The sequence below is a fragment of the Phyllostomus discolor genome, chromosome 8 (genome assembly GCF_004126475.2).
Source record: "Phyllostomus discolor isolate MPI-MPIP mPhyDis1 chromosome 8, mPhyDis1.pri.v3, whole genome shotgun sequence".
Classification (NCBI taxonomy): Eukaryota; Metazoa; Chordata; class Mammalia; order Chiroptera; family Phyllostomidae; genus Phyllostomus; species Phyllostomus discolor.
Window position 1 is genome coordinate 83786754 of NC_040910.2, and position 22494 is coordinate 83809247.

At 53.1% G+C, this 22494-nt stretch overlaps 1 protein-coding gene across 3 annotated transcripts in view; it reads left to right on the plus strand.

Moving 5' to 3' along the window:
* SDK2 (sidekick cell adhesion molecule 2) overlaps positions 1-9699 on the plus strand; it is a 248104-nt gene extending 238405 nt beyond the window's left edge. For all 3 annotated transcript variants that reach the window (XM_028521407.2, XM_036033413.1, XM_036033414.1), the window contains one exon: positions 5675-9699. In XM_028521407.2, the coding sequence (XP_028377208.2) occupies positions 5675-6028 (354 nt within the window). In that variant the 3' untranslated portion in view covers positions 6029-9699. The remainder of the gene's footprint in view (positions 1-5674) is intronic.
* Positions 9700-22494: the final 12795 nt, after the last annotated feature.

Genomic DNA, 22494 nt, shown 5'->3' on the forward strand with positions numbered 1-22494 from the left:
TCTGTTGCCTCTCAAATGCCCCCAGCTAGGGCACCTGGCCTGCAACCCAGGCATGTGCTCTGACTGGGAACCCAGCCAGTGACCCTTTGGTTCGCAGGCTGGTGCTCAATCCACCAAGCCACACCAGCCAGGGTGCATTTTTACCTTCCTTGAAATAATAAAGCATAGTGTGCCAAAAATGTTGCCTATCTTCTTTCATCTTTAATATTAAAATAGCTGCACAAAAATTCACCAATTTTGATAGGCTTGTTTTTAGTGCATGCTGATATGACAGCTGTCACAATCAATCTAATAAAATTGTCCTGAATGAAATTAAAGACAACTAAGCACTGCTAGAGCCATTGTATGGAAAAAAACTAAACAAATTGTTGGCCAACCTGATAGTATGTTTTGAACACCCAATCACAATAGTGAACATTTATGGGGCCCTAGGGGGGAGCCAGGAATACTGCAAAGATGACTCCAGAACGGCACCACTTAACCCCCTGGGAGGCCTGGTGGGTTTGCGACTGTTTCAGATAAAGACAAGGAGGCCCCTGACACAAAGCCCGGCCCCGCCTCTAGACCTCCCGCACACCGGTTGTGCACCACGCACAGGCTGGGCCCTGTGTGGCACCCGGGAGGGGTAAGCACTGGACTTGCCCTCCGTGGAGCCCGTTCCTTCCTTCCTTGGTGCGTTTACTCAGCAACTATTTGTTCTGCACCCGCTAAATGTACCAGGCACTGTTGACATGTGGCGGCCACAGTGATGACCAAGACAGGCTCTCATGAACATTGCATTATGATCTATTAGGGAAGACCAAAATAACCACATTTTCAGTTCTCATTAAAGTATTATGCCCGCGGTAACCACCTTCAGGAGGAAAGTGATGAACAAAAGACTTCTCCTTCCCTGTGGCTCTGGAGGAAGGTTGTGTCCTCCTGGAAGCTCACAGAGGGCTGCCTGGAGGAGGTGGCATTTCAGCTGGGTCCAGAAGTGTGAACAGGATGGGATCGTGCATAGAGGGAAGGAGTGCAGGTTCGTGTTTGGGTGTAGTGATGGTGGTGGCGTCACCTCCCTCCCACTGTTGAGTGTCCTACCTTTTGCCAGTATTTGCCTCTTGTCCATCAATCGGGCCACAGGTCTTAACAGCTTCAGCGAGGCCCACCTCCTTCTCGGGATCCACAGAGGCCTGGAAGCCCAGCTTGTGTCAGATGAGAGGCACAGGGAGGCAGGCCAGAGAAAGCCTGGGGAGGAGGAGGAGCTGCATGTGGGGCACCCTGCTGTGCTGAACTCCGAGCTTTATACATTCTCACTTAACATCTAACTGCCCTGCATGCAAATGGGAAGATCCCCATTTCACAGCTGGGGAAACCGAGGCTCACAGAAGTCAAACAGCCAGTGGGAATTCAAATCTAGGTCCAGCTGGCTCTGAGGTGGTGCCAGCTGCAGCCTGGCCTCACCCAGCTGCCCAGCGCAGGGGAGATTGACAAAGGGAGGCCTTCTCAGACCCCGACCCCACTCCACACCCCAGTGACCTCCAGGAGGCCCCTGACCACAGGTGTCTCTGACACCTGAGAGCTGGCACACACTGGCTGTCACCTGATCTGTAAGGGCACAGGTAGCCTATGTGACATTGTGCCTGAGCTGAAACTTTCAAAGGACATTCGTGGGAGATTTCCAGCTATTTTAGTACAAGGAGCCCAAGGCCCTGACAAAATTGAGCCTCAAGGAGGAGACCAGTGAGAGAGATACTTAGCGCGTCCCCCCACCTCACCTCTGATCCCTGGCCCTGCAGCCCCTGCAGGAGGGGGGCCCTGCTCAAGGGTAAGGGCATCCCACGGGCCAGCCTCACACTGGGCTTCAGGCTGCATTGGGCTCAGGCCGCCACTGGGACCACAGACGAGGGAGGGGCTCCTGCTTCCAGTCTCTACAGGAGCTGCACGGGGTGACCTTCCTGTCATAAGGGGCAAGACATTCCTGCGGGACATCATGAGAGTCACCAAGGTGCGGGTGCCCTGCCTGGCCCCAGGGTCTCCATGCCCACCCACAAGCCTGTGTGACTGGCGCACCTCCATCACCTGCTGAGTCTGGTGCAAGAATCCCTGCCTCTAGACACCAGCAGAAAAGCAGAAGGCTTTCCTTTGCCCCCTCTCTTTTGTTCCTGTCTTTTCTGTGGACCCCCCTCCCCACTCCCATCACCAGGCCTGGAGTCCGCACCCCGCCCCTCTCCAGACCCCTGTAATTGCTGATTGAGTGGCTTTGAGGAGCTGTTAAGAGGCCCAGGAGCCGAAACAGTTGCCTGATTGCCTGGCGGCCTGGCGGGGCTGCCCGTGAAAGGCCCTCTTTGTGCTGGGCCGGTTACTGGGAAGCTGCATTCAATTACCGAGGGCCGCGTGAGAGTTGAAAGCCCGGAATGGGAGCCCCTGGTCCCCCCTTGCTTGCTTTCTTCTCTTCTCACCCCACCCCCACCCAGAGAAGAAACAGATGTTCTTGGAGATGGAGGCTGGAGAGCAGTCGCTGATGCAAAGACCCCCTCCTTTGGCGTCAGGAAAGCTGGTGGGGGGAGGCAGCGGGGAAGCTAACCCCCAGCCCATTTGGCTCCCAGATCTTCCTTCTCTCCCTTTCCCCTCGCCCCAGGAATGCCGCCCCACAGAGTGTCTGGCACACAGTGGGTGCTCAACAGATGGTAGCTGGCTGGAGGGAAATGATTGGACAAATGGGCTTTGGGATCTGGGGGCCCCAGGAGGGCCAGAGAGACCAGTTCTCCAGCCCCGCAGCCATGCCTCCCTCTGAAGAAGAGGGGGGTTGGGGAGGAGGTTGGAGCTGTCTGAGCAGGGTCAGCCTCCCCCCATCTCCTTGGGCCCCTTCCCATCCCCCCTGGTGGGGCTTTGAAGCCCCACCCCCCCAGACCCACCCTTGCTCTCTCCCTAACAGTACCTGTCACAGCATTCTTTCATTTGTAGTGCATTTCACTCTGTGATCTTCGGGGGCCTACCCATCTCACTACAAGGATGCTGAGGCCAAGTGAGCCAGGGGATGGTGCAAATTTACCTAGCCCATAAGGAACAGAGTTGGGACTTCTCCATGCCACAGGCCCTACTACCCCACTCATTCACGCTGGGGTGGGTCCAAAATGATTTGGGGATTCCTCTCCAAGACAGCCACCCCAGCCAGCTAGCAGGTGCCCCGCCAGACAGGCCTAACCTGCAGAGGAAACTGTGGGCACCCCTTTGTGCCCCCTCCCACACTGACAGACCCTCACTGCCCTTGGACCCAGGGGAACCCCAGCCTCCTGCCTCATGGCATAACCACAGCCTGCTCAGACCCCTGCCTCCTGGGGCCAGCCGCACCACAGCCCCAGGCATTATGTACCCCCTCCCCCTCCATCCCCGCCCCACTCTTGGCATATGGAGCCTTCCGTCTGTGCAGGCCCCTTTGTTCCCTCCTGGGCCGGCAGCTGGGCAGTAGGCAAAGGAAGGGGCTGGCATTATGCTGCACTGCGTCCTGGGGAGCCCGGGCAGGGGCTTCCCATTGTCTTGGTCCTGGGGGTTTGCTGGGGGGGGGGGGGAGGTGAGAAGGGCTAAGGGTAGCAGCAGGGACTGTGGAGGGGTGAGGAGGAGGGGGGACCAGAGGACATAAATTAGCGGGTCGACTGGGAGTATTTATCACTCAGAGGGGAGAGGGCTCTCATTTCCCGTCTCGTGACCTCTAGGTAGGTGTGGGCTTCGGAAAAACCAGGCAGCACTACACTCAGGCCCAGCTCATCGTTTCCTTGAGCAAAAGTCACTGGTTACAGCACAGAGGTGTGAAAACTCCACACGGAATGCAAGTCAGCATTTCCATAAGTGGTTGGTTTCACTCTGGCACTGTGCATCGGAGCTGTTTCCCTTGAGGGTCCAGATGCCATGACTGAGAGCAAGTGCTCGCTGCATCTCCCACAGCGCAGCGCTCGTGAGCATGTGGGCAAGGCCCGAGCTCCGGTTCCTTTACCTGTGAAGCTGGACACAGCTGATCGTCCCAGACTTGTTTGTATTGGGCTCCCTGGGTTTCCTTGCTACGGCATTTTTCCAAAGTACGTTTTATGTGGGCTGATGAAGTTAGCTTACCACCTCCAAGCACGTACTCGCTGGGCAGAGGTGAGGCGCCCTGGGCACAGTCTTCTGAGCTGTGTGTCGTTACGGGTGTGCTATTCACTAAAATCAGCGCCTCTCTTCCAGAGAGTTCTAAGGGTGTCCCCATCTGCTGTCTTCTCTGTTGCTGGGAGCCGAGGGTGGGGGAGGGGCACACGATATTTTTAGCTCCACAATGCAGATCCCAGTGCTCTCACGCTTTGCAGCCCAGATTGACTTGTCTCACGCTGATTCCCCGATAGGCAGATGGAGCCCATCCCAAGGACACCAAAGGACCAAAAAGTATAGCAATGATCTAATACGTTACATTTCCTTTGAAAAGCTTCAGGACAGCCATCGCGTGACAACCCAGAACTTTGGTTGACACTTTTCTCACGCGTAGCGTGTGTCTTTATTTCGGATCACACATGGCTGAGCCGTGTCAGGAGTCTCTACCGGTCTTAGAACCTGGCCCCGGCCGTGTCCCCAGTCTCGGACGCAGTGAGTCAGAGGTTGGGCCGAGATCGGAACTCCGAATCTCGCGCACGACACTCTGCCTCGAAATGTACCTCTTGTTATTATTCAAAGATGGTGCGGCCACCAGATCAGGAGCCAGCTGCCCCTGAAGAGATAGTCTGTTCTTCGCAGTTCTCAAGAAGGGACACACTGCACCGTGCAGGGCCACACAGGGAAACGCCAGCATCAGGGGCTTTTCCTGTGGTTCCCACAGCAAAGTCAAAGCAGGGGAAGCAGGCTTTGGCTGGTCTGAATAAACTCAGGGGCTCTGGCGGGGAGGGGCTGCCCCCCCCCCCCCGTTATCTGGTACCTGGCCCTGGGGTGAGGAGGGAATAGTGGGTCAGCTCCTGAGAGCCCATTAGAGGAGGTGGTGGGCAGTGAGTGGGCTCTCGATGTGACTGCTAACTGTCTCCAAGAACGGACTGCCCCTGGGAGGGGCAGTCCCTCCTGGGTCAGCAAGGCCCCGGATGTCAAAGCATCAGGAATACCAAAAGTAAAAAGGCATGCTTACCTCAATCTCAAAAACATTCTGATAAGTAAAAGAACCCAGACACCAAAGTCACGTATTGGCTGATTCTACTTGTATGAAATTGCTGGAATAGGTAGACCCAGAGAAACAGGAAGTGGATTAGTGGTCGCCAGGGGCAGGGGTGGGGGAGCTGGTGGGGGAGGAAGGGATGGGAAGTGACAGCTAATGGGCCTGCCGTTATACCAGAGGAGGGGGATTAACATGTTCTGAACTGGATGGAGGTGATGGCTGCCCAACTTTGGGAATGCACTAAGTGCCACTGGAGTGTACACTTTAAATGGTTAACTTTAGGTTGTGTGAATTTCACCTCAATGTTTAAAAGAGATTGGAACTCGGGTCTTCTGATTCCCATCAGAAATCCACAGGCTTTGCACCATGATCTTCTCTGAAGGAAGCCAAAGGCAGGCCTGAGGAGGCATCGTACCCTCCAGGCAGTGCAGGGGCTGAGAGGCCCACGGTCCAGGGTTTGGAACCAGCACTGAGCATGCAGACCTGTCCCCACTGGGCCACTGACACCCCGGTTCTCTGTCCCGCCAGGGGAGCGACAGCGAGTACGAGGTCGACCCGAACCACCAGAAGGCCCACTCCTTTGTCAACCACTACATCAGCGACCCCACGTATTACAACTCCTGGCGGCGGCAGCAGAAGGGGATCTCCAGGGCCCAGGCGTACAGCTACACGGAGAGTGACGCAGGGGAGCCGGACCACGCCGCCGTCACCAACAGCAGCAGTGTCCAGCAGGGCAGCCTCTTTCGGCCCAAGGCCAGTCGGACCCCAACGCCCCAGAACCCCCCAAACCCCCCAAGTCAGCAGAGCACCCTCTACCGCCCCCCCAGCAGCCTGGCCCCTGGCTCCCGGGCTCCGATAGCAGGATTTTCATCGTTTGTGTGACCTCCAAAGAGGAAAGAGAAAGACGGCACCAAATGCCCCCTCCGCCCCTCCCCCGAGCCGCCTGCCAGAAAACAAAAACACCAAGAAACCAAGTCGACTGTTCACCTCCTGAGTTTATTTTTCCAGAGATTCCAGGGCCAGCAAAGCCAGAGTGAGAAGAAGGGAGAAGAAAACCATGAGACGACATGTGTGGCCGGCAATTGGTCAGCTTCACAACTGTGGGGTTGGCTGCTCCTATGGGGACGGTGCAGAGTTGGGGGCACGGCCGGGGTGGACAGGAGGGGGTTGAGTCCCTGGAAAGAGAGAGGGGGCAGAAAAGGCAAAGGGCTGGAGGGTTGCAAGGCAGACCTGACTGAAGGGAGAAGCTTCTGGCAGTCTAGCCGGCTGCCCCTCTTCCAGCCTGTGCTGGAGCGCTGGGCCCATCACTGGCCGATGCTGTGCAAGGATGGGTGTCTCTAGGCAAAGCTCACCTCCTCTCTCTTCACCCAGCCACTGCCAAGTGCATCCCTGTCCCTGGCAGGCATGGATGGTCTCTGCCACCCCCTGCCCTGTTCCTCACCCCCCATGGCCCCCCTCCCTTGCTCAACTTCTCCATCAAACATTGAGTTTATTTAGAAAACAGAAAACAACTAAAGGGTGAGAATTTGCCTAGCTAGCTCCTTGTTCCTAACATGTTTTTTCTTGTAAATCCAAGGAAGAGGGCCCCTTAGGGTGCAGGAGAGCCCCCCTCCCCCACCACTGAGCCCAGCCATCCCCTCACTTGAACTCACTGTCCTGAGCACAGAGGAGCGGAGATGAACTTGGGGAGAGAGAGTGGGGGCACAGGCCGGGCTTCACGGGCACAATCGGGCGAGACGCAGGCAGTCAGGAAGGTAAGACGGCTGCTTTGACTTTCCCTTTCCTTCCAGTTCAGGCACCATCAGCCCCAGCCCCACAGGGAGAGGGGAAAGAGAACACCTGGGACGAGGAACTTCAGCTTGCCTGGGGCCAGGGAGCTAGTGGGGGTGAGGCATGGCCGTGGCAGACACACCTCTCTCCCTGGACAGACACCTCCCTCCCATCACACACACGTGTGCACACGTGTACACACACATGCCACGTCCCATGCACCGGCAGGGAAAAGGGCCTGGGTCCTCTCCCAGAGAAACCCCTTTGGGCTCCTCTAGCCAAATGAGACACTCGCTTCAGATCTGTGTTCCTCTCGCACTCACCCATAGCTCTCCATGTCCAAAACATCCGCCTCCTAAAGCACAAGGGCTCAGGGGCCCAGACGGGTGGCTGGGCCCCTGGTTTAGAGGCCAAGGCCGCTCGAGTTTGCCAGTCTGCTCAGCACCCAGTTTACAAAGAGTCGAAGAGCATCCCAGCCCCCGTGGTGGCTTCTAGGCTTGGCAAGGAGGGGCCCATCCAAGCTGGACACAGTCCCCGAGATGCATAGTCAGGCAGGCCGGAGGAGCAGGTCAGATGGGACCAAGAGACAAGAATAGCTGATGGGAGGCAAAGCTCTTAGCCACGCACAATCCGCTCCAAGGAATGTTCTTTAAAAAGCCGCTCCAGTGGTCTGGATGTTCCTTCCCATCAGCTTGGGGCTTCTGGGTGCAGGGGTCAAGGAGGGAGCCTATCTAAGCCCCTGGGTCCCTGGCATCCCCAGAGTTGGAGGTGGGCACCTGCTTCTGGAAAGGAGATGGTCAGCCCGGCATGTTCAGTTCGGCCTGGGGCACCTTAGTGGGTAGGACTCCCTGGGGTGCTGAGCACAGCCACTGTGTCTGCCCAGGGGGAGGAGGTGGCCTATTTGGGGGAGTGGTAAGAGAACACTTAGGGAGGCCTGAGTGGAGAATCTGGAGGTGAACCAAGGACAGACAGGGCCTGTATACCCAAAGCAGGGCCGGGGCCTGAGGAAAGGGCCGGCCCAGCCAGGGGCTCCACACACTGGGGGCCCCCAGGAAATGTGTGCAGGGGAAGTCGGGACACAGCTTAGCAGACAGGCTGACCCAGCTCCGGGGTCCAAACACAGCCTCTCACAAACGGAGGCTGGGAAGGGAAACACAGTTTTTCCCCCAAAGGAGGACATGGCCTGAGGTCCTGCTTTCATACACATCTGGTGTTTCCATAGCAGCACATCTGCAGCTGCTGTGTTCTCTTTCCTTTCTGCTCCCCCCCCCCCCCCCGCCTCTCTCCACAGCTGTGTCTTCTTCTCTATCTGCTGTGTGTTTAACCATTTAAGGAAGTTCCCAGTTTGCATTAGGGAATTATCCTAGCCCAGCCCAGGGAGGGGTGTGGGGGGGGCGGAGGGCAGGGATGAGTAAAAACATTGTGTGTTTGTGTGTGTTGTACATGAGGCCAGATTTCCTTTGCCTTTCATGAATCACGTGGTGCACTAAGGTGTTCGTTCACCCTCCCTCCGCCCCCGTGTGCTCATTCACACCAGTGCCGGCACACATGTGCAGGCTCACGCACACGCACTCGCAGGCACAGGAAACACATCGAATGTGTGTTAGCCAGGGGACTCTTGCAACGATCTCCGATGGCTTAGGTTGTCTCCACTGTGGAGCACGGGCAGCCCAAGTCACTCCCACTTGGGGCGTGCCTGGGGTCTGTCTGAGGGGACATGGACACTCGGCAGACCAACGCTCTCAGACCAGCCCCTGAAGGCAGGCTGGGCCCAAGGTGAAAGTCCACCCTTAGCCCTACCCGCCCATCTGAAATGTGGCCTCCACTGCCCCAGCCCGACCTGGAAGCCCAGGTCTCCAGCGGGGAAGGCTAGATTCCTGAGCGGACGTGTCTTTGCCCTTGTTTACATATCTGCTGGGGCAGTGAAGGCTCTCAGCCCTGGTTGAGACCCCTGGCTGCATGGGACTGGGCACTGCCCATGGGTATCAGGGAGCCTCCCTGACCTGTAGTTTCCTGGGCCAGTGACGCCAGGGCCCCTGTCCGTGTGACTCCACCAGGTGCAGGTTCACACCAGGACACTGAGCACCTGGCACCTTTGGCTTTGCCTGGCTGTGGCCTCGGGAAATCTGGTGTGGCACCCAGCAGCCCACACGTGGCACACCAGGGCTGCCCTTCCCCCTCCTGGCTGTGCCTCCGGTGTTCACATCAGCTCTGCACCCAGACTGCCAAGACAAACCAAAAAGCTGCTCTAGGCTCCTCCCAGGGCTCCAGGGAGTTTTCAGATCCAGGCTGCCCGCCCTGTCCCCGTGCCCTGTCCCCCATCTGACACTGCCAAGACTCAGAGGGAACAAGGACCCCACCCACCCACCCACTGCCCCACCCAGCACGCGCTGCCTCGAGGCCTTCTGTCTCTGCCCACACCCCCTGGGCGGTGCTTTTCAAGGTGCCAGAGCCGCCCCATAGCCCACCCTGGACAGGGGCTGCGCTCCTCTTCCCACGTGCACATCCGAGGGCGCCCACACTGCGGGAGGGGCTGGAGGGCCGGAGGGGGAGGGGGGCCACCTGAGCAGAGCCGAGGGCTCCCTAGTGCCTCTGTGCGGCCCTGTGGGCACAACCCCACCCTGACCGCCGCCCGGAGCACAGGTGCCCACTTGGGACCGCCCCCTTCCATCCGTTTCTGTGAGAATAACCAAAAGCATTTAAACCTGTTACCTTTCTTTACGCGTATAGACTCCAAAAACAAAAACCAACACAAATCTTTATTTTTTTGATTTAAAAGATATAATGAAAAAATTATGGGGAGAGTATTCGTGATGGCAGGTGTCTATGTGTAAGAAAATATATATATGTCATATAGCTTGTTAGGTTTATTTTTTAAATGAAAAGTAAGAAAGAAATTGATTTGAAATATATACCATGAGAAGTCCCATGTCCTGTCAAACTTGTCGGTATTTTATAAATAAACTTTTTTGGGGGAGTTCTGAAGCAGCATTCGTTTTTCCTCTCCTGGGAGGTCAATGGGGAAGGCATCCCCCTGGGCGCCCACCCCCATGTTGTTCTCAGACAGTCGGCTCCCAGACGGCCACCCGTGTTCAGCCATGCTGTGCTTTTGCAGAAAGCATCCAGGGTCCAACTTATTTGCTTTCTTAATTCTCGGGGGAGTGGGCACCTGGGCTTTTAAGTGAAATGTGTTATTTTATTTATTTTACCCTTTTAGGGTAAGAGCCACTAAGATTATGCCAAGTTATGGGCAGAAGTGGTAACAATGAGCACTGACAGTGACGGCAATAGCTCCCACGGACAGTGTCGGCCTGTGCCGGGCGCTGCCCTAGTGACGTCACACTGGGTAACTCAGCAAATCCTCCTGACGACCCCCTAGCCGGGGAGCTGGATCGGGGAGCGTTTAAGTGGCTTGCTCTTGAGAACCGGAAAAGCCAGGATTTGTACTCAAGCAGCCTGGCTCCCGGGACAGACGTGCTGCCTCTCTGATATGTTAAGGCAAGTGCCTTGCCTGTTTTCATTTTAATTTCAACAAAGCCAGCACCCCAGGCCCTAGGGATCTTGAGACAGCGAGAACCGCTGTGGTGTTTGGTGGATCTAACAGACTTAATCCACCCAGGTTTAGAGTTAAGGCTTGAATCACTGAATTTATGAGTGGAGCACAGCGGTGTTGCATTACACCACATTTATCTCACCTGCACTAAGTCAGATGGATTCAAATGAAAGAGAAAGAAGGAAAGCATGACTTTGACAGCACATGCAATATTACTCACTGAGTACACTTTTGTCCGTGTTATTGTGTAATGCACAGCAGACATTATATTATCCGTAGAGGCTTCTCTGTATAATCAAGACATAATTAAAGCAGGGGATTTTATATGTGTTCATACATACATATATATGCATATACTTTACTTTTACTTAACACTTACAAATGTAAATTCATTCACCAATCTCTTTGCTAAGGCTGAGCCATAGCATTTTTCTTTTTCTTTATTTGCGGGGGAATGAGCTCAATGTATGGAGTTTTTTATTATCTTCCTTGCATAAACCACATCTATAAACCATCATCGGTGAATTCCATTTTCTGACTCTTTAAACTAAAGCAAAAAATTATAGACATTATGCATCGAAGACTGCCGGTTTCTAGTTCTGCATGTAAGGAGCTTGGAAGTCCCAACAAGTAAAAAGCGAAACACACTGAAAAATCAATGACTCTCCTCGGGTCCATCAGAGATGTGAAGTCACAAGGCAGACGGCTACCCCCAAACTGGGGAGACAGACAGGAATCCGGAGCACCTGGTCTTACCAGAGCAGAAAATATGGACTGATATAAGAGCAGAGTCCCAGATTTTATTATCTTGTCCTAAAATTGTATAGTTCTTGTCCATTCTAATTCAACCCACTCCCTTATTTTTGCAACCGTTTTCCTTTTCTAAAGCATTCAATATAATTTTCAAAGAAATAATTATTCTCCTTTTGCACCCTAATCTTAGCCACTTACATCACATTTAATTCAATTATGTAGTTACTATAAAATGTACAGCAGCCTAAACAAGTTTGAGAACAGTGATAATTGACTCTTTGTAAACATCCAGCTGGGTTTGGCAGCAGCAGATTCCACAGGGCTCTCAGCCTGCAGCATCTAGGGACTGTGCGCATCTTCATGGTTTGTAGGCAAACACAGGGAATCATTTAATATGGCCGGTTGGTTAAGTGGAGGGCAGGTAAGAGAGCTTCTCCTGTCTATGTTACAGTACACTTGACTGGTCATAAAGTACGGCACAATGCATTCTGGACTTTATGACCAATTTTCAAAGTGATTAAGGAATTTTCGAGGGTAATTTTAACTATCCATAACCTTGACATTACACATAATTTGGGACCCAACGCCCCATGTTAGATGGGACTCCACTGTAACCGGTTTGAGGATGTTTGGTTAAAGGGAAGTGACATGGGAGACACTCTAGAACAGGAGTCAGGCGAGTGGGCTCTGGCCTAGAACGGTCACTCACATACTGTGAGTGCTCTCCCACCAATTGGATGGATGGGAAGAGCCGATGGAATCTTGGGATTTGAAAGAAAAGGCTTTAACCACCAAAAGCGTGTCTTTCTGGTGTTCGAAGCACCTGTGCTCCTGACCTAGCAGTCTCGTAGTAATATTCTTTAATTCCAGTCTTCCTACTCCTTCATTTCTAATCCCAGACTGGCCTGTCCCTGACCATGGCCAGTGGATGTGGACTTTGGCTGTCTCCAGCTTCATTACCAAGTCAACTACTCTAGGGAAAAAAAGACTGCCTACACACACAAAAAATGAGGAAGGTAAGTAAGCTGAGAAGGAAGGAGAGGAGAAGGAAGGAGTTTTCCGAAGCCACGAAGACATGATGTGGTCTTATGCACTGGTTCGCATTATACATACTACTCTTTCCCACTGAGACAAAGTAACTGTACCTAGAAAACATCAAGGGACCTCTGAGAACTCAGTGGAGTTGCCTTTCTTAAAGCTCCAAGTGTTATTAAATGGGAAAAGCACTTCTGATTGGTGAGGCTAACCCAGAAGAGCAGAGGGTTGGCAGACATGGGTTCCTACAAGTTCTAATTTGAACTTGAACTTGAGTTCAACCTCTATCAGCCCCTACTAGCTCATCTGTGGAATGGGTGCAATTTCTGCCTTTTTCAGCATCAGACTCCTGGAATGAAGCACACAGAAACAACCTCTCAGACAGAGGTGACCTCCCTGGGGCTTCTCCCCAACTCCATTTCTATTCTGTCCCAATTTCTTTGTCTAAATATGATGTAAGTGACACATGGTCCAGAACCATCAGAGCTGCTTTTATTATTTTTTTTTGGTCTTTTTTTAGTTTCCCAATCTTGATGGCAAAGCACTTTGGCAGTGAGGTTTGGCTGGAGTCAACAGATGGAGAAAGCAACCATTATTTTTCTTTTTGATGTCATAGCTTCTGGCAGGGAGGAGTCACTGAAGCAGCTGGCTCTGGGGTTTTGGGAGGAGGCCCTGCCACTGAGAGGTGCCGGAAGGTGAGGGGAGATGAGCCTTGGGTGGGGGGTGCTGAGCAGTCAGCTCCACGTGGATCAGGTCAATTGGCTTCATGAGGCTTGAGATAAGCTGCCTCCACCACCTGCTTTGAGGCTGGCGGCACACATTGCTACCAGCCGTTTCGAAAGCTGGCTCTTAGAGGTTCCAAGGAAATTCAGACCTCACCACTTCCCGTTTGGGGACTATTTGGGCTCTGAATAGCCCAGTTGTCCAGAAGCTAAGCTGTGCTGTGAGAATAAGAATGGAAATAATTAAGTGGTGTTTGGTTCATTTTCCTCCTCCCAATGTTAATTGTCCAAGTTAACCAAGCCCTGTAGATCGGCGCTTACCACTCCCCCGAAGCTTCAGCCACCACCCAGGCTACCCCAGAGGGTGCCAGAGTTCAGGGCCCAAAGAACATCACCCATTGCTTCAGAGGATCTGGATGCAAGGACACTTTCAACTGTGACCCCTGGACTCTGCCCTGGGCAAACGGACCCACTCTACTACCGACCGGACTCTGAACACACACCTCAGGTAGATGGGGCTGCAGGGTAGTGGGGGCTGGGCCGACTGCCTGCGCCAACGTCAGCTTGAAGGGTTTAGAATCTGCTCAGCAGCTCCTTGTGAGGCCCAGATAAAGCAGCCAATGAATAGTGTCACCATAGGTCTTACTTGCTACCTATTGTCCTGATATAATTATTAATCATGCTCCTTTTCACTTCGGTCAGTACGTTACCTGGTCCTCCTAGGATGGCCCTGGGACAGTGAAAGTTCTGGGAGAACTAAAGGGCCCGTCTCCTGGACACAGCTGTGATGTGGGGGCGGGGGAGATGGCATGGAAGACCCAGCAAGTCAGGCAGCTTCCAGAGCTGGATCTCCTGCACAGCTCCACCAGCCCAGGTGGGACGCTGCGATCCCACACCCAGAGGGAGGCTCACCCCTCATACTGTGTTCTCAGACCCTACATCCTGCCCCTTGAGGGTCTGTGCTGTCCTCAGTTCTCCCTACCGAGGGCTCAGGGACACTAATGTCGGGAGGACACTTTCCTGGCTAGATTCTTCTGATGGAGCAGGTCTTGTTAATAGAGTTGCCCAAGAGAAGAAGAAATACTCTTCTCTTCCTTCTATTGGTCCTCCCCTCCCCCATCTCCACCTCCAGTCCCCAAGAACTCCTGATGATGACATCCAGTGGAAATTGGGGGGAAATCCACATGAGAGCTAGGCTGTGTTCAGGAACCTTACTGGTCAGCAGAAACAGGCTTGGATGGAGGAAACCTGGGTTCGAGGTAGGGTTGCCAGATAAAATGCAAACCAAAATGTGCTTGGGACATGTTTATCCTAAAACATTATTTATTGTTTATCTGAAATTCAAATTTACCCAGGCACCCTCTGTTTTTATGGGCTAAATCAGCCACCTGCCTCAAATTCTAACTATACCAGAGGTGGGGTTTCATGCAAAGCTTTCAGAACCTCAGTTTCCTCCTCCAGGAAATGGGGATGCTGAAAACTGCCCTGGGTTCCTCGCCAAAAAGAGCCTGGGTATTAGCAGAGCGATTACATGTGAACATCATTTGGAAGCCATACGGCACTCTACACACCGTAAGGAATTGTCGCTATTGTTCATGGATGAAAGGGCCCTGGGATCACCAAAGGCTTTGGCTCTGGGCACAATTCTGGCTCAATGAGTCCCAACCCAGCTGGGCTCTGCCTGCCTCAGGGAATGTCTCAAAAGAAAACTTGTCAATCTTAGAAATTTAGGATTCTTGCAGGGAGCAAAACTGGCCTTTCAGAGTGTATCAGTCATGCTGGAAGCAACAGTACTCAAATTAGGGTCATCTGAGCAGAGTTTCATACAAGGAGCTTGACAGGCCCTGGGGTCAGAGACAGTGGACTACCCAGGCCTGACAGGGCCAGTGGGGCTGGGGTGGGGGGTGCAGAGGGAAAGTTCCTGGAACCTACAGGCCAAAAAGCCAAAAAGGCCAATGGAGACACAGCACTGGGGATGCTGGAGACCCTCCATCTCTCCCCTGGGCCTGGCTCTCCTTCCGTCTTCCAGTCTCCTGCCGGGGCTCCTGTGGCCCAAGCTCAGCGAGAAGCCAGAGGGCACTGGAATGTGGTCCATGTGGGCCAGCCTCCCCCAGGGGCACAGAGCAAGGTGCAGTGTGGACGGGAGGGTCACATGGGCGCCAGCAGGCCCACAGCGGTGTTCACCTGCGCCTTCTGATGTTGTCTTTTCCATGGGAAGTTCCGCTCCTACACCCAAGGCAGATGACAGGCACTTTCTCACTCTCTTTTCTCAGCTGATCAAGGATGGAGTTAGTCCCAAAGAGGCTTGCTGGGAGCCTTCACCAGAACAGGTGGGATTTTCTGGTGTAGGAGAGAATTCCAAAGGTCTTCGACTTTCTGTGCCCTACCACCTCCCGCATCAGCTAGAGCTGCAGGGCGACCATGACAGCAGCTGAGCTATGCCAACAGGTTCTGCTAAAGGCCTTCTGGGCAGCATAGTAACCCCACAGGAAGCCCACGATGAGGAATTTCACCTCTTCCCCATTCAACTGATAAGGACCCCTCACCGGAGAGCTGAGGAGGGAAGGGACCTGCCAGGCAAGGGCCAGAGCCGGGATTGGACCCCAGGCCTGGCTGGCAGCCCTCACCCAGGGTTCAGACACTGCCCGACCTGGAGGAGGGGACCTGAGCCCTTGGGGAAGGCCATGTGTTCTGGGAGAACGCAGGCCAGGCAGGAACCGCTGTTTTAGGACAGTGACCCGAGGGTGCACTCAGTTGGACAAGTGTTCTCCCTAAACGGCCAGATAGTAGATAATTCAGGATTTTCGTCCACAGTCTCCGCCCTATGAGGAAGTAAATGAATGCATGTGGCTGTGCTCTGGTCAAGTGTTATTTAAGGACACTGAAAGTAGAATTTTACATAATTTTCACCCTTAACGAGATATCATTCTAGTTTTTTTTTCTTTCTGAGTCATTTTAAAATATAAAAATCATTCTTAGTGCATGGGCCACCCAAAAACTAGCAGTTTGCAGACCCCTGGTCTAAAGTGACTTCCAGTCAATCAATACTTGCTGGAACCTCTGTGGGGTTCTGGTGCGACTCCCCAGATAAGGTAATCAAGGGTACTATAATGGATTGAATAGTGACCCCCCAAAATTCACGCCCACCTGGAATCTCAGAATGGTGCCTTATTTGGAAGTAGGGTCTTTGCAGATGTAATTAGTTAAGATGAGGTCAGACTAGAATACGGTGGGTCCTAAATCGAGTGACGGGGGTCCTTATGAGAGAGGAGAGGACACAGAGACACACAGGGGAAGTGACGCATCTACAAACCCAGGAACGCCAGGGCCTGCAGGAGCCACCAGAAGCTGGAAGAAACAAGGACCCTCCCCCAGAGCTGTCAGAGGGAACTAGGCCCTGCCAGCACCTTGACTGTGGACCTCTGAACTGTGAGAGAATAAATTTATTTTGGTTTCAGCCACCCCATTCACAGTAATTTGTTATGGCAGCCATAGGGAAAGAGTAATGAGTTCTACTTGGAGCTCCAATGTGCATCTTTTATCTCTGGGAGTTCAGGTTCAATGATGGTGGAGGCTGGCAGGATCCCAGACCAGGCCCCTCCCGGACCTCGGGCCTCCCCTCCCCTTCTCCGCCAGCCGTCTTCAATTTTTGGAGAACAGTGCCAGCCAGCCCTGAATTAAATTGCAACTATAGGATTCCTGTTTTCCTATTTCTCCACACTCTGCCCTTCTTAAATTGTTTCCACCTCTTATGAGGAGCCAAACAACAGTCCTTCCCCACAGTCAGGAAAACCCTCACACCCTGCCCCTCAACCAGCCTGCAAAGTATTGGTCACCGATGCTGGAGACCTGAACTCCAGGGGCCTCTCTCCCTCTTTGGCTGTCGCTGGGTAAGCTGGGGGTGCAGAGGGGGTACAGGTGGCCTCCGTGTGGGTGAAGGCAAGGCCTGCCTGGGTTCTGGGCCTGGCACCGCACCTGGTACGTGGTACCTGGTATGTGGGAAGGGAGGAGGCCGGCCAGGGTTCTCTCATAAAGCAAGGCTCCCCATCTGCCAACCCCTACTAAGAGTCCACAGCACAGCATCGCAGGGTGCAGGAGACCCTCGCACGTGAACAACGGCTTGCACTCTGCCAGACCACCTTCCTAAGCACTGTGCATCAGTGAACTCACTCTTTCAAAGGCAGGAAAGGACACAAAGAGGGGCCAGCATGACCTGCTGGTGGTGACAAGGCCAGGGTCCCCAGTGACACCCCCAATGCCTAGGGACCAACCGAAACACCACGTGTCCCATCTTGAAGAGAGCTCAGCACTCCTGGGGCGAAGGGGTCTGCCTGTGCTCCTGTGAGACTGGAACTCCTTCCCTGACTCCTGGTCCTGGCCTGTGTCTGTTCCACCTGAGGGGAAAATCACCCTCTTGGTCAAGGTTCCTGGGATGACAAGGAAATATGGTCGGTTGGTGGGCTGCCCTGGCATTGCTGACTTTAGAGGCCTGTGCTGTAAAGGGAGCCCGCCCGTAGCAGGGAGGATCCAGGAAGGCTCTAAAGGATAAGGATCAATGGGCATGGTGGAAAGTCAGGGAAGCCACCTCCGAGGTGGCCCCGGGGTCATTTCTTGGAAAGAGGTCTGTGGGGGCAGGGCAGATGGGGGTGGGTGGGTGGGGCCTCAGGAGGTGGATCTGATCACATTTGTTTGCAGTCTCCAGCTCACCTCCCCACCCCCACCTCACCCTACTCTCCCACAACCAGCCAGCTGCCTGTGCTTGTCCGCAGCCTCCTGGCTAGACCAGTCCTGCACACGCTCTGCCGTGAATCACAGGTTGGCTCATTTCTGTTGTCTTCTGTGGGCTCCTGGAGGGGTTCCAGGCATGACACCATAACTTCACCTCAGGGGAGTTTCCGGGGTTCTGCCCTGGGAGCTACCTCTGCTCAGTGTGGCCTGGGGGTGGGGGGCGCCCCAGATCCCAGGAACAGGCACCAAGGACATACAGGGGAGAAGCAGGTGAGTGTAAGGGAAATCACAGCTACACACGGTGACTAGGTGGCAGCTGGCATTGGACCCCAGAAGAGGGAGATGCAGGAAGTGGGTCCCATCACCCACCGGCCTCCTGAGAGGGGCAGCTCGCACTGCCTGCTGCACCCGAAAACGAGAGCACCAGGCTGCCAGGTCTTTCCAGTTCTTCAAGGACCAGAACCCAAATTGTATATAAACCTTCTTGTGCTTAAATATTAGCAACTAAAAATATATACACATTATTTTTATATTTTGTACACACACACACATATAACATAAAGCATTGTTGTGGCAGATCGTATCTTCCAAAAATGATTACAACAGTATCTCCCATTGCACATGCTTTTTATAATGTAACTTGGACACTTCTCCCACCCAAAGGTGGAGTCCATGTTCTGTCCCCTTGAACCTGGTGGGGAGGGGCCTGTGACCACAGCAGAGTGATGCAATGTGGCTTTCAAGGCTAAACCATGGTTATGGGTTAAATTGTGTTCCCACAAAAGATGTTGAAATCCTAACTCCTAGTACCTGTGAGTGTGACCGTACTTAAAAACAGGGTCTTTGCCGATATTCGAGAGGTAAGATGAGGTCATCTGGGTAGGCCCAAATCCTTATGAAAAGGGGAAATTTGCATGCAGAGACAGATACGCAGAGGAGAGCTGGCACAAAGCCACGGGGAGAAGGCCACGTAAAGACAGAGAATTAGAATGTGCTAGAAACTAAGAGAGAAGCATGGAAAAGACCCTCCCTCACAGCACTTGCAAGAGCCAACCCTGCCAGCATCTTGATTGTGAACTTCTAGCCTCCAGAACTGTGACAGAGTAACCTTCTGTGAATTCACCCTGTTCAGGGTCCTTTATTATGGCAGCTCTGGGAAACTACTACAGTCATAAAAGGCCCTATGGTTTCTGCCTGGTCCTCTTGGACACTTGATCTTAGTTAGCACTTGGCTGCCATCTTGTCCAAAGGAAGTTCAAACGATTCCCCATGGAGAAGCCACGCACAGGTGTCCTGGCTGACGGCCCAGCCGAGTTTCCAGCTGACAGCCAGCACTAACGGCCACACATGTGAGTGAGGGTTTTCCAGGTGATTTCAGCCCCAGCCACTGAGGCACACCCCGCCCAGCCCCTGCCCTCAAGTCTTCTCAGTTGACAGCCCTCACATCATGCGGCAGAAGCAAGCCATTATTTCTGTGCTGTGTCTAAATTCTTGAGGCCCAGCAAGTCCAGAAGTATAATAAAATAGTTGTTTTGGATACTAAAAATTGTTTGTATTAACAGTAACTGGAACAGTTGTGTGAGCCTAGCAGGATACACGTTCAGGCTGCATCTGACCCACAGGCCACAAGCGCCGGCCCAGGCTTAGGAGAGCTTGCATCTTGTCCTGGGCTCTGCTAGTAGCTGGCTGTGTGACCTTGGATAAGTCACTTCAACACTGGGTTTTATTTTCTGTGCTGTAAAGTGAGTAGCCGAGGTGATCACTACCATTACCCAACTATTTTCTCAAAAAGGTGGGGAAACATTCTCTTCTGCAAATTTCCGTGTAATTAATTTATTACAGCTTCAATTGCAAGGCCCATAAACCTTGCCCCAGCTCTCTTCCTGTTACCTACTGGTGTCCTTGGATGAGCAAAGTTTTGTTTTGCTGGAGGACTCTGTGGATGCCACTCAGCTGGGACTTTACTTGCTACTCAGAAACTCCTTTGATCTGGACCTGAGGCCTGGGCCCAGGGTAATCTGCTGCCTGAAACTGACTCCCAATTGCTAGCTGACCTAACATGTCTTTTGCCTTCAACCACAACTGCTTTCTGGAGAGCGACTGGCTTGGGAAGAAGAGAAAGCTAGCGAGCGTCCGGAGGCATCAAGCCATCAAGCTGGGAAGTATAAATTAGCCTTGACATCAGGCTAGGGCGAGTTATTGTTATGTCTCAAAGGCTTTGCAGGACCAGAGGAAGGGCATACACGTATACACTCACACACATACACACACATACATGCACACTCAATACAACACTTAGGATACTGAACACTCTGGGGAAGAGAAAATAAACTCTGTGGCCATCATGATGAGCTTTGACAATTACACCCAGCCCACAAACACATTTTCCTGTGCCTCTTATTTATTCTCTCCACAATCAGAAGGGGCACAAGGATGCTCTGGTTTCTCTTCAGAATGCACAAATCAGAAAGGACACGAGGATGCCAGGCTCTTCTCCATTCTTTGCAGCCATTGACTCGGAACACAATCCCGTCGGCTTGAATGTGGGAGCAGATTTGTCTAGTTGGGGCAAGTCAGAGATGTTGCAAAACCCCTTCTTGCAGAGGAGGCACCCTCGGCGTGCCCAGGGGACTAGGAAACTGTGGGGAGACCCCGGAGTCAGACAGAAGTACACAAATACTGTATTGGACTGAGTATCAGATACTCAACCCAAGGGTCTGGGATTTGGGGGACTCGGTGCAAAGGGAGGGAAGGCTGAGAACACCCCAAACAAAATGCACAAGCACAAGAACCCACTGGTTTGTGGTCACTGTTCTTTTAAGCACTGGGGACATCTGGGTCATGTGTCATATCACATTGGGACGGACTGGATGTTGAGTGATGCCTTCAGCTCCCATCATCATCCACTTCACCCCGGACCATGCACTGGGCTCCGGGAAAGGATGTAATTGGGGTCTTTTGTGAGGATGTGGGCTGGGGGAGGCAGGGTGACAGAGGTGGGGGTTGGGGAGGAACATGGCTGTGGCCTTCTAAGACCTGCCTTGAAGCGAGGTATGTCAGTTCTCCTTGAAATGAGGTAGGACCTTCCCAGGCAGGTAGGGGTCTGTCTGCTTGGTAAGATGGTGCCCGTCTCCTCCCGTGGCCTTCCCTGGCCCTCTGGGGCTCAGTGCAGTAGCAAGATCACTCACATTTCAGCTAGAATCAGGCTCTTTCCCTGCTGTCTCATGGGTTTGTGGCTAGAACTGTGGGCTCTGGAGCCTGACTGCTAGAATTTTCCAGTCCAGAATCTGGACTTAGCTGTCAAACCTCGGGCAAGGGATTTAGCCTTTCCTGTTCTTTTTTTTTTTTTTTTTTAAGATTATATTTATTTATTTTTAGGGAGGGAAGGGAGGGAGATAGAGAGAGAGAGAAACATCAATGTGCGGTTGCTGGGGGTTATGGCCTGCAACCCAGAAATGTACCCTGGCTAGGAATCGAACCTGGGACACTTTGGTGCCTTTCCTGTTCTTAATCTGAAAAATGGGAGTGAGATGCAAAATTCTGAGCCTACAGGAAAGTGCTCAGCAAATGACAGTGGCCTGGCCTTCTCTGTGCTCTTCTCAGGGCCACACTGCCTGCAAACTGGGCTCTTGGGGAGAAGGAAGGCCTTTTCTGGGCACAAACAGGCCCTCTTTCTGCCCCCCAGTCCCTTTTCTCATCACCTCTCTGGGGGCCCAGGAGGGTGTCTGGCTAGCAGGGGCCGCCCCCCCAGCAAAGCAGGGTCTCTGCCCACCCCTCCACAGAGACAATGACAGAAAATTCTGGTAAGCCACCAGATCCTGACAAACCTATTTATCAGAACCCCGAGACTGCCTCTTGTAGATAATGAGGTTCGTTTTTTTTCTGTTAGCTCGATTCTAGGAAACACTAAAGGGGAGGGGCCCACTCTGTCCAAGGATGCCCAGGAATGAACTTGTTCCAGAAGGTCACCCTTGAGTCCTTAATTTTGAGACAGGCTGGCAACCATGTGGGGAGCCCTCCACGTGGCCCTGACTTTACACTGACCTCTGACCTGCATTATCTAACAACCTCATGCCAACTACAGGGGGTAGGTACCCAGCTGAGCCCCACGGAGCTCAGGTGACTTCTCTCAGGTCCCACAGTGACAGTCGGGATTCAAGCCCAGGACTGTGTGACCTAGGGCCTGTGTTCCCAATCCTGATCTTCAGGCCTTGGGGCACCAAGAGGAGATGTCTGCTGAGGGGCGAGTTTGGACTCTTCCACTTGTCATGGGGGGCACTGGTGGGCGAAGCTCTGGGCTTCAGGAACCTAGGGACCCCACAGAACATTCCTTTCAGGCTTCTGAGGCTTACTGCCTTTAGCTGATGTTTATATTATCGTGCTGAGGAGGCCAGAGCTCTGGTTATATCTTACTTGCCCATCCTTTGCTCCCTCCCAGATAAATGAGACATTTAGTGCCATCTCCCATCTCAGTGGTCAGGGGTAGTGTGTTACTGACATGACAATGCACCTGATAGATGGACTCTTTGGTGGGGTGTGGGTTAGGGTGCCATCTGTTCTTTCCCTGGCAGAGGGATGGAGGTGACCACTACAGGACCCAGAAGCCTCAAGTATGACTTAGCAATAACAGAATAGTAACCAGGGTCCCTTACATTGGACTCAACAGCTCCCAAAGCAAGGTCACGTGCTTGGTCTCCTTCTATCCTCTGGTAGCCTCCTGTGGCTCCAGATTGTTACCATGTCCCAGATAGGACTCAAAGAGACACGTGACTTCCCCAAGGTCACAT